At 40.7% G+C, this 11,589-nt stretch overlaps 3 protein-coding genes across 6 annotated transcripts in view; 2 read left to right on the forward strand and 1 right to left on the reverse strand.

Moving 5' to 3' along the window:
- The window catches only part of LOC111973876 (ORM1-like protein 1), a 55,540-nt gene extending 51,402 nt beyond the window's left edge, over positions 1-4,138 (forward strand). For 3 of the 4 annotated variants that reach the window (XR_011481001.1, XR_011481000.1, XR_011481003.1), the window contains exons 4-5: positions 259-1,104; positions 1,153-4,138. Coding sequence is in view for 1 of the 4 variants with exons in the window: in XM_024001319.3 (XP_023857087.1) it covers positions 259-394 (136 nt within the window). In the remaining 3 variants the exon portion in view is untranslated. Of the gene's footprint in view, positions 1-258 lie in introns of all 4 variants that reach the window. The other variant, XM_024001319.3, reaches the window with a different exon arrangement.
- A 92-nt stretch (positions 4,139-4,230) lies between these two features.
- Positions 4,231-6,445, reverse strand: LOC111973866 (adenosine deaminase tRNA specific 3). The gene is given in 2 exon segments (XM_024001308.2): positions 4,231-5,561; positions 5,724-6,445. A coding segment is annotated over 1 exon segment (1,095 nt). The 5' UTR covers positions 5,550-5,561; positions 5,724-6,445; the 3' UTR covers positions 4,231-4,454.
- Positions 6,446-6,591: 146 nt separating this feature from the next.
- On the forward strand, positions 6,592-10,803 carry LOC111973887 (tRNA N6-adenosine threonylcarbamoyltransferase, mitochondrial). Its single transcript, XM_070449318.1, is given in 11 exon segments — positions 6,592-7,227; positions 7,621-9,805; positions 9,891-10,089; positions 10,216-10,236; positions 10,239-10,268; positions 10,271-10,318; positions 10,321-10,349; positions 10,496-10,523; positions 10,526-10,619; positions 10,709-10,717; positions 10,719-10,803. Coding segments are annotated over 10 exon segments (924 nt in total). The 5' UTR covers positions 6,592-7,227; positions 7,621-9,424.
- Positions 10,804-11,589: the final 786 nt, after the last annotated feature.

The following is an 11,589-nucleotide window of genomic DNA, read 5'->3' on the forward strand; positions in this document are numbered from 1 at the left end:
CGTATGGGGTGGTTTSCTGGACACAGATTAAGCCAAGTATTGGACTGAAAAGCACTTAAATGGAGGTCTTCCATTGAGATTGTGTTTTAGTCCCGGACTAGGCTTCATTTGTGACTGGGAAAACGGCCCTATAAATGCTAATTGTTGACCATGTTGCAGATATTTTTTAATTGACACATTTTGCTAACTTTTTTTTTTTTTTTTTTTATTTTTTAATTGACACATTTTGCTAACTTTTTTTTTTTTTTATCCCCCTAGATATTTTCTTGCAAGCTTCTACACAAAGTACGACACAACACACTTTGTCATAAACACTGCGTCCCTTTTGAGCGTGCTGATCCCCAAATTGCCACAACTACACGGAGTCCGAATCTTTGGCATCAACAAGTATTAATCCGAGTGTTAAGAGGGTCAGTGGTGTGTGACCAACTCTCAAAGGAGCTATTGCCTCATAGCAAGATGAATAGTTAACCCTATGTACTATGTACCACTGGAGTGTGTACTAAGCAGTTTTGTACAGTACGTGCAATTGTCACTCATTGTTTAGATACGTCAGGTTAAACTAGTGGGAGAATGAGAGAGAATGCCATGTGCATTACTAACTTAAGTAAATATTTAATGTTGTATTTTTTGATCTGCATAGACCTGGGCTGGCCCAGGTTTCAAACGTGGGCCTTTTTTTGTTCTGTTTTTTTGTTATTTGRTCTCACTTCACAGTGACACGGACTGCGTTCCTTGTCACAATGTATTTTTCTGTTCTTAACCGGAAGCCTTAAAAATACCAGATGTATTTTTAAAGATGATTTCTTCATAAAAGTAGGGGCCTATGGTTCATTGTTTGACACACACTTAATTTTTTAGAAGGGTGTCAATCTTATTACTGGAAAAAAAACTGGGGCATTAGAACCGCTGCGTAAATTTTACACTAAATATCTGCATGCGCCATTTCTGAAGACTGCAACGCACAAATATTGAGATTTATAAACTTGGCACACGCCAATCATACGTATGTTTCCCCCTAGAAATCAGACCTGTAGTAAAACGCCCATTTACCTTTTATGGTGACAATAACGCCCTTATTTACTTTGGAGGTATTGGAATTAGGCCAAGACCATATCTGGAAATGGCGAACTTGATCAAATGTTTTTGGAGGTGTTGGCAGAATGTTTTCTTTTGTAGTGGCAGTTGCGGTAGCCTATCTGACTGTTTCTGAAAGACAAACATTTGCTAATTGTCGTGGACCTGTAAACAGATTGAATTAATTGAATCATGTTTAGCATTTACTTTTTCCCCTAATCTAAATATGGTGCACTGCCCGCGAGTTCTGAAGCTGACTCCTTGAAATACCTACTTAGTGGTAGCTTACACACACTTCAATGCAAAATATCAACCTGTCTGCTCACCTGTTAAATTCTACTGTATGTTATAAACCACGCTCCCATTCGGATGCATAGAGCAAAAACTTGAAATGATTATCGCCTATATTAATAGGCCCAATTAAATGAGATGCGCGTTGGTAATTTGTTGTATGGCTGCTTCAGGAAAAMGAACTCATCATGGCCAGAAAAGGTGAGCAATTTATTTTGCAATAGTTGTGTATAAATGAAATGTTTACTCGGAATTTGACATTACAGTATTCAGACGTATCTCACAAACGTCAACGGAAAGAGGTGAACCCTCTGCTCTACCGTTAAACTGCACTTAAGAACAGATCACAAAGCAAAATACTTAAAGTAGCTCATCTATTTACTACTGTGAAGTGGGTCCAATTAAATGAGAGATGGGATGAATGGTAGCCTATCCTCACTTGTATGAAACCATCAGTCAGAAAAGGTGAGGAATTTATTCTACAATGGTCATGTAATTGAGGTAAAGAATAAATCTATTTCTATAATTATTTTAGATCAAATAAAGGGATATTTGCTCTTCTCACTAATGGTAAATGATTGCATCTTATATTTAGCTAGGCCTACCTGTTTTGTTTTTTTTAAACTTTTTTTGTTATAAGAGTGTCATCATATATTCCTGCACAAGGCCACTACTTGGCTACTTCTGCCTTCTTACAATGCAATACTTAAACCACTAGAAACTGTGCGTATGCATGGTCTAAAGCAGCAGTGGCGAACTAATTGTGCCCCGGGGTCAGCATTCGGTTTTCAAAGAGTTTGAGGGCCACACTGAAAATGTTATATTTCCTTGCCATCAAAATTAGCTAAAACATAAGTCCTATATTCATCGTCTTTGGAATTTAATGCTCCCTGACTGTCTTGTGATTTATTAGCGAGATGGACAGTCAAGAAACTGTATGAATGTAGGTCCATTGACTGCACAATGATTATCGAGCTGGACAGTCAAACTGTATAAATATAGGTTCATTATAATTTCTAGTTTAGATRTGGTTTTAGTCATTTTTTAAGTATATTGAGTGGCTTTTGTTTTTACTGGGACCACCTTTTGTGGGCTGTATGTTTGACACCCCTGGTCTAAAATTTGCGCGAGGATAAGCACATTACATCAAGTTACATTTTTATTAATGCTAACTTGTGTGAATACTGGCGCATGCATATWTTGGGCATATTTTGTGTGTATGCAACACTTGAGGCCCCTGAACAATATGAAATACTAATTTAGCATGATTTCCTTTTGTATATTAATAATTTATCCTTGTTAATCATATGGGGCAGGCATTTTTGCAGTGTATATAGTTTGTCTGTATAGGTTCATGTCTTGAGTCTTATGTGAAGATCYGATGATTTGTCATAAGATGTTAAGTGTTGTCAGATAATTGTTTACTGAGACAGGTCTATGCTATGGCTATGTACCTACACATGACTGCCAAAATAAACACTTGKGTAAATGAGGGATGTGAAGTATATTGAAAGTGGGTGCTTCCGTGTAGCTGTGGTTCCGGAGTTAATTAAGCAATTAACATCTCATGATTAGGGTCATATAAAATGGCGTTTCCCATTATTTCAGCTACCATGGCTAYAAGAGATCGGTGAAAGAGGGGTCTCKAAGGAGCATAGGTGGTTTTAAAGTGTGTGTGTCACCAGCTCTCAACACAATTGAACACTMCTGGGAGAGWGGAGTGGCGCCTGAGACGGCATTTTCCACCATCAAAACACCAAATGATGGAATTTCTCAGGAAGAATGGCAATCCTCGTGACCCGTGGTGATGTTAAATATTAGTGATGGCAATGTTACTGTGCAATGTAGATGTTCTATTTTCACCTGAGATTGCATAACAACTCGTATGTTGATGTAGTGTCCATCGGTTATGAATGTTTCAACCTCTGTGTTGAAGTTGTGCTTTTATGTCAGTTCCTGGCTTCAAAGGGCACCAAAAACAACACTAACCACGAGTTTTAGCGGTTCTGCTGCCACAGAAACAGACCCTGGGTCTGTTCTAACGTGTCTAATCTCGGTTAACCCAGAGGTAAAACCTCATGTAGTTTGGGKAACTGATCGTCACACGGGAGAGTATAGCACGGCAAACAAATTCAGTTCCTGTGATTTTACTAACAGATCTAATTTATTTTAGTACAATGTATGGCAACTCCGTTAGCTAACAGAAATTGTTAAACGAAACACCTCGCCAAACAACCAGCATGTTTTTTCTAATTTACAAGGAAAAATTCCAGTGGTCATGTGAATTTCATCTGCTTCGATTGGATGAAACAGGCCGCACTGCTGTATGGGATGAGTAGTTTGTTTGCACCCTAACTGGTATGTACAGTCTTGTACCCTTGACTTTTCTTCCATATCACTTTTTTTTGTTACGATTTCTAGTCTTGAATGAATGGTTCACCCTGGAGATTTTTTTGTACCTATTCCACTTGACGAGCATTTTGTTGAAATTTGCATGCTAAAAACAAGTGGCTGTGTCAGTTCCGGAAGCATAACTGTGGAAAGAGGGGCATGGTGGCACAARGCCCTTTTAAGACACTTTATGTTGGTGTTTCCTTTTATTTTGMCAGTTGCCTGTATATTCATGTAGATGTTTAGGATATGAATATCTCCTGGAGGCTACTATTAAGACAGCTAATCCTGTTTTTGTTTGGTTATGGCTTATCCAGGGTATTCTTGGAGCTTTGTCAGCCCTTGTWCCTAACATCATTAAAACATTTATGCCCTGAAAGCAGCATGTATGTCTTAACTGGATGAAATCTRGTGGGAAATGAATGGGAACCATATTGACGATGAGCAATAAAACTAGCTGTGAAAGCTTGCTGTCACAAAGTGGCCAAAACTTTATTGCATTGAATTTTACACAGTAACAAAGTAAAACATTAAAATGTGTTTATGTAATCCAAAATCTTCCAGAAGTAAAATGTTACTTATCTAATTCACACATTGATCTAGTCTCATTCATCAACCGCGTGTGCCTAGTAGTCTGACATGAGATTCATCCGTTTATAATGGTCTAGCGTTCCTGTAACAATTGTGAACCTTTTTTAAGAATTCATTTTGATATAGTGTACTGGCCTGTTAAGGTCTGAACACTGTTGGTCCAAGACTCCTTTGAAAACTTCAAAGCGGTGATTCAGATCTTTTTGAGCGTGGATTTTATATTTAGTCCCAAATGCCCCATCGATAGAGGATGTTCCATAGAAGACTCTGCCTATCCTAGAATGGACTAGCGCCATGGCACACATAACACAAGGCTCTCGAGTAACATACAAGTCGTACCCGGTGCAGATGTATGGCTCACCGCTCTCCTCTGCACTGTCCCCGTCCTGCACGACCCCACAGGTTGTCATGGTGGTGGCGCCCTGTTTTTGAGAGGGTGAGGAAAAGGGCAAAGCAGACTGGCAGGCGGGGTACTTGTCATAGTTGTAGGCCCCACCCCCCTGCCCACGTGCCACAAGGTCAATGCAGACCATGATGGCGTGATGAAGTGGGTGACCGCCTTGCCGGCAGTCATGTCCCACAGCGAGGATCCTCTCTGCCRCTGGGTCAARGACCGCAGCCCCCACAGCCTCCATGCCACTATCCTGCCCCGCTCTGGCTGCAGCCACAGCAGCCATCATGTACTCCTGCATCTTTGATTTCTGAGAGGAGGTGAACAGCTGGCCCCTCAGGGCCACAGTCACCTGTTTGTCCTCGTGAAAGGASGTGGGCCAGTGTTTGCTGGCCTGCTCAAACTGCGGTCTGGTCAAAGGAGGGCATGCTGGTATCTTGACCAGGAAAGGGTCTCCTAGACCTTCACAGTTTAATCTACTGGAGGACGACAGATCAGATATGTGCAGCTCCTCACTGCGGTCAATGYCTGGTGCATCACTGGCAAGGCATACAATGACCTCCAGAGGGTGAGGGCTGCCCTTATCCTTGCATGACCGTACTCTCTTGATGTGCTGAAGTCCAGGTAATGGYTATACTTTGGCCAACTCCTTGATCAAACGAGAGGTTTCTTTCTTGTTGATGATGGGAGCTGCAAAGGCCTCGATTAGCTCAATGTCTTGTGACTGCTCGTTGGACAGCACAGGGTAAGCAACCCAGGAGTCGATGTCACACTCATATTCTTTTCTGCGTTTGGGTTGTGGCTCCATTTCAAAGCACCTCTGTTAAAAATCAGGACGAAACACAACTCGGATACAGACCAAATGTTTACAAGAAGATAAACATTGGATGTAGTGGCGCAGAGATGTAAGGTTGTTTCAGAGCATGCGAAAAAAATACTGGCAGTGTATACTTAACATTACCGATTGATTAATTAAAATTACCTTGTTGACCAGCTTTGATTAGAAGTGTAAAACGTGACAGATTTCAGATACGTGGAGCTAGCTCTCCCTTTCCATCCATGCTTGTTGATGTTCCGACTGCATATTATATCCCCCTGAAACAAAGYCTATCACTCTTCATAGCCACCCACAGTTTTGTTTCCTAGATTCATAAAATTTACTGATTTTAAATCAAAGGGATTATTTTAATATCGGAAAAACCTTTGAAAATMTTCTTCATATTTCTCAAATCATAAACCTAACGTTAAATTACTGTTATTTGTGGTTTCATGGAGGAATTATTTTCATGTGACACAAAGCTCCTCACAAGTATAATAAGTACACGGTCGTAGCAGGTTAGAATTTGTGCAGCAGGTTAGGAGAATTGGGTTAAGGTTAATAAAAAAGGGTTAGCTTAAATACATTGATTTGACAAAAGCTGGAGACCGTCTAGCCATGACCAAAGTACCCGGGACGTCACTAGCTTCTATGAAGGGGCAGGGGTCCCGTCTAGAAGCACGTTTTCCACTCTGCTCCTATAGTTATGCTGTGGTACTACAGTTTAACTGGAGRCTGGCCCAGAAAGACCATTTCCATACACCGCCACATAGCGAAGTCAGATTTGAAAAATCCTAATAAGACACTTTAGTCATCACCTTTTGTGCACAAAACATCCATTGAATTATTCAAATAACTGTTGCTGAGGCCATTTTATTTTATCACTCACAGCTGAAGATAATGTGTAACTCTGTGTTGTTGTCTGTTCACACTGCTWTGCTTTATCTTGGCCAGGTCGCAGTTGTAAATGAGAACTTGTTCTCAACTAGCCTACCTGGTTAAATAAAGGTGAAATAAAAAATAAAAATTGGCAGTGTCCGAGAGAACCAAAACGACTGAATGCGACTGCAAACTGATATACAAATCACCTTACATCATAAATAACMAATTTATTATTTGTAGATCAGTCAGTCACAATTTACCCAATGTACATTGTGGTTTTGATCCTTTAACACGTCCATTAACATTTTATATTCATCCAATGTCTGATGTTTTTGGATGACATGTTTACGTTGTTGCTCCCTGTGCGCKCTGAATGCTAGTGCGCATGTGATGTTGGTCCATATAAACCGGATGCAACCCGATATAGACAGTCCATGAATTGACCTATGCGAACGAACGTGAGTTTATTACCTTTAAAAAAAATACGCTTGGAAGTAATCTCCAGTTCTTATTATACCTCAGTATAATATAGCCACTAAGTCATATACCCCAGCCATTTCTACAATTTCTCTTCATAAAATTGGATTTTAACCTTAAACTTATGCCTAACCTTACATTAAGACCACKATTTGTGGCTATAGAAGCTAGTGGAAACCKGTACAAGTGTCAGAGACCGAGGAAGCGAGACATACTGTACCACTCCCTTGTTTTTTTCTGTTTCTATGGGAAATTCTCGTTTGGACAAAAGACCGTATTCCGTCCTCTCTCCTCCATGACCCGGAAACCAGTAAGTGGTCAAGGAGTGTTTAATTTCATTAGTAGGCAAACGGAAGAGTGTTCTCCCGTCCTCCATATCCACGTTTGATCGAGGATACTTGTGTATAATACTGCGGAAGAGTTTTTAAATCTGCCACACCCACTTTGYATCAGCTTTTGTTTTGTCAGAGGAGAAAAACATGCAAACGTTTAAAACAATAAGTAGCATTTTGCTTTTATCTATAAAATGTATTGCACAACTAACTTAATTTGTTTTAATCACTTTACACATGTATTTTGAAATCCACCCCTGTAAACGTCATTTGCCTAATGATGCGTGAGTAGAGAAGGACCATCTCATTTCAAACAAGCACATTTCCTTCCACCTTCACTCTCCTTGATTACCTTTGACCTTTTTCAAAAGGGGGAGAGAGAGGACGGAGAGAAGACCCAGGAGTCAAGGAAATCTAATTGATAAAAGGCCAATGGCCTTTGGCCTTTTCTCATTTGGGCCAAAGTCCGCCCTCCTCCGTGACCCAGAACCCGGTATGTGGTCCTGGAGTGTCAAGTCGTTAGTGACAAATGGAAGACGCTCATCCCATCCTCGATAGCCTCCTTTTGGCGAGGAAGCACAAGTGTATCCTACCGGAGTCATTCATGGAAGAGTTTTGAAATCTACCACTTTTCTCGAAGGAGAAAAGCATGCTAACATTTAAAAACGTGTCCTTTTATATATAAAATGTATTGCACAACTATCTTTATTTGTCTTTAGAAATGTATAATACATTTATTTTGTGATTCTACCCTGTAAATGTAATTTGCCTAATGATGCATGATTGGAGAATAGTCTCATTTCATTCCACTCCCTCTCCTTGCAGCCTCTCCTCAATTACATTTACATTTACATCATTTAGCAGACGCTCTTATCCAGAGCGACTTACAAATTGGAAAGTTCATACATATTCATCCTGGTCCCCCCGTGGGGAATGAACCCACAACCCTGGCGTTGCAAGCGCCATGCTCTACCAACTGAGCCACACGGGACCGTGTCAAATTACCTTTGACCTATTTCAAAAGGAGGCCAGAGAGGATGCAGGAGTTTAAGCAAATCCAATTGAGAAAAGGCAAATTAACTAAGCATGCGTTTAGACAGGCATCCCAATTTGGATCTTTTTTCCAATAATTTGTCTRTTGACCAATCACATCAGATCTTTTTCAGAGCTGATCTGATTGGTAAAAAAATATATATATCAYAATTGGGCTGCCTGTCTAAACGCAGCCAAAGTAGACCAGACCCAACTGCTATTGCATTGGTGTCTATGGGAGAGTCACAGGAACTGACCATTTTTTTTCCCTCAATGGTAAACGGCCTGAGTTCACAATCTTAAAGGTCGTGGAGCTCCATGCAAAAACCATTTCTCAGTATTGCAACTTCAGCTTTTGGGACAACGGTATTGTTGTCAGACTTCAATAATCAAGTTTTTAATACAGTACCTTTCAAAAATAGTCATGGTAGCTGGTACCCACTGGGCACAGATGTCAATTCAACGTCTATTCCACGTTGGTTCAACGTAATTGAATTGAAATGACGTGGAAATAACATTGATTCAACTAGTGTGTGTCCATTGGGTAGCTACACTGCTTCCATTTTTGCTGAGAGGCGAGAGGCTCAACTCAYCCAAAAATCTGTCTTCTCCAGTAGGTGGAGTTGAGTTTCTGTATGGAGGTCAATGAGTGTCGAATTTGGTCAACAAAAATTGTATGGCTTATTCATCAGTTTTTTTAGCTTGAATAGTTTCGTAATGCTTAGGTTGTTACGAGTGTGCTGATATAAGTAGGACACGTGACATCCTGATAACTTTGAAAAAACACTATCGGGGTTGTCTTGAGATGGCTATGCATATTCATGACATGAGACTAGTAGTATAGCATCTCTCGCCATTGAATACAAGCAGTAGACGTCAACAACACTCATTTGAATATTTCAAAATGTATTAAAATGAGACATCCACCAATCCAAAGAGAGGAATAGGTGGAGTTTGACAGTCCACGTGCCACTGTAGACAACAACTCCTTTTGTCTCTGCGGAGAGACGAGTATCTTGTCAGTATTATCCATAATCTTAGATTTTGATGATTTTCTATGGATATGTATTTTGGCTAATGCAGGAACTTCTGTTATAGTGAAAAATGTTTGCATTTAAAAATTCAGCTCCATAGGGCCCACCTATGTTTATACTCAAGCATTTATGGAAATGTGCTTTTAGAGTAGCAATGAGGTCCAGGCTTGTTCGTGGCAGTGACGAGACAGGTGTGGCTGTAGTGGATTAAAAAAAAGGCTTAATCTTTGGAGAATCTCTTCATTCACAAAAGAGGTGGGTATAATCTTGTCTGGACTTCAGCCTGAGCTTTGTAAAGCAACAGCAGAAGCACTTCATCCACCACATGGAGGCCCATGCCCTGGTGGTCAGGATGCTCCAACCAGTGGTCTTCCCCTTCCTTGTCCTCCTGGTCTCTGTGGTCACTCTCCTGGCTCTGGCCCAAGGAATCAGCGACTTTCTTCTACTGGGTCAAACACTGGATGACGCTCCATGGGACACTATAGACAAGGTCATGAGTCTACCTTTAAGAAAACACTTGTCAGAGGCCGGTGGGTTTTCTTGGCCTTGAATTTGTGACCTTTGTTCATTCACAGGTGGCAAGATGTCTGTCACTCATCAAACACCCAAAGTGATCCACGATAAGTGGGGGTCAGGCGATACAGCTTCTGGCTTAAGATGGAGACAGGTCGACATTTCTCTTCAAGCCACCAGTGGGAGCAGACTATGACTGTAACTTATTCTTTGCTCTTCTGCAAAATCAGGTGACAATGTCAATACAGAAAAAAGAGGAAGGTAATAAATAAGTCAAAGATATAATATGCATTAATATCATAACCTTTCCCTGGTCGACACATTGAATCAGGTCATTTAAATTAAGTGTGAAAAATGCATCAACCGTGTATTTTTGTTTCATACAAGGTCTGGAGCAGGGGACTTTGTTGTATGTGTGAATGATATAGCTGCCGCTACACAGTGGCCTCTCACATTGCCAAGTGCACACATCGTGCCATTTTGTTCTGTAAGGCCTGCTGCCTTCCTGCAATCCAACCCCGGTGAGTGAATTCATCCCATAATTGGATAGTGGGTTCATAGCTCTCAAGATCGAATTCACCATACTGTATTGATGATCTCCTTTTGGACCAAAGGTAGATTTCTACAAACACTCAAGTCTGTTTTCCTAAAGGTTTTGCTCTATTAGGTGATGTCAGGAGGACTTGCCAGTAACCAGTTAAGGCTTTGAAGATGGTCACAGATGCCACTGAATTACATTTGCTTTGTCCTCCATCCAAGTTATGTACTAAAAATGGAGTCATGATTGCATGGTATGTAGAAGACTATTTGTTATTTTGGATATGAAAATATGGCTTTGGAATCCAAGGCATCCACCTACTCTTTATTTGATTTATTTCAGGAATGGAATTGAGACTGAAGGAAGGAAAGGGCATCCTGTCCAACACTGACAACACATTTTTCTCACCATTTATGATTAAACTTTTGATATCCTAGCAGAAATGACTCCAGACTATGTTATTGGGTGTTTCATTTTGTTTTATTATTCAACCGACTTCCTATATATTAGACCATTAAGTCACTCTTTCCCATTAATAATATCATGTAATATATTCATCTTGAACATAAATAGAATGGTTCTCTGAGTTCAGTCCCTGACTCACAAGATCACTACTTTAAGCTGGTTCCCAGTCAGGCTAGATCCCAGACTGACCTCCAGGGTCACCGTCTTTGCTGAGGACGCTGGCTGTCTTCATCCAGCCTTAATGAATCCAGGGTAGGCTGTCCCCCACAGCCTAACCTTGGGGTTGGCTGTCCAGCTCCTCTGGCGTTGGAGCTGGAGCCGAGCTGGTCTGCCCAAAGTGACCTACAGACACCAACAGGCCATTAGTGCAGTTCGTCTTTTTGGACACACCTGATGTACATAGGAGTCAAAGACAATCATGAAAAACATTGATTTATCATGAAACAAATGTAGGGCATTTTTACTACATAACAAAATGTACCTTTTTATTGTTGCACTGASGAACAGGTGGGCCACCATTTATCTCCAAACMGTGTTGAAAAGGACAGAAATTATTGATGTTATCCCAACCAGAAATTTGTGAAAGCATTGGAATGGCTTGCTCCTCAGCTATGACCATCTGGCCATTTGGGTTATTGGTTRGTGTCAATCCTAAAATRAGATGTACYAAACATGCWCGCAAACACATGTACAGCACAGGAGGCTGCTGAGGGGAGAAAGGCTCATAATAATGGCCGGAACTGAACAAATGGAATAGC

Source organism: Salvelinus sp. IW2-2015, linkage group LG2, assembly GCF_002910315.2.
Source record: "Salvelinus sp. IW2-2015 linkage group LG2, ASM291031v2, whole genome shotgun sequence".
Lineage (NCBI taxonomy): Eukaryota > Metazoa > Chordata > Actinopteri > Salmoniformes > Salmonidae > Salvelinus > Salvelinus sp. IW2-2015.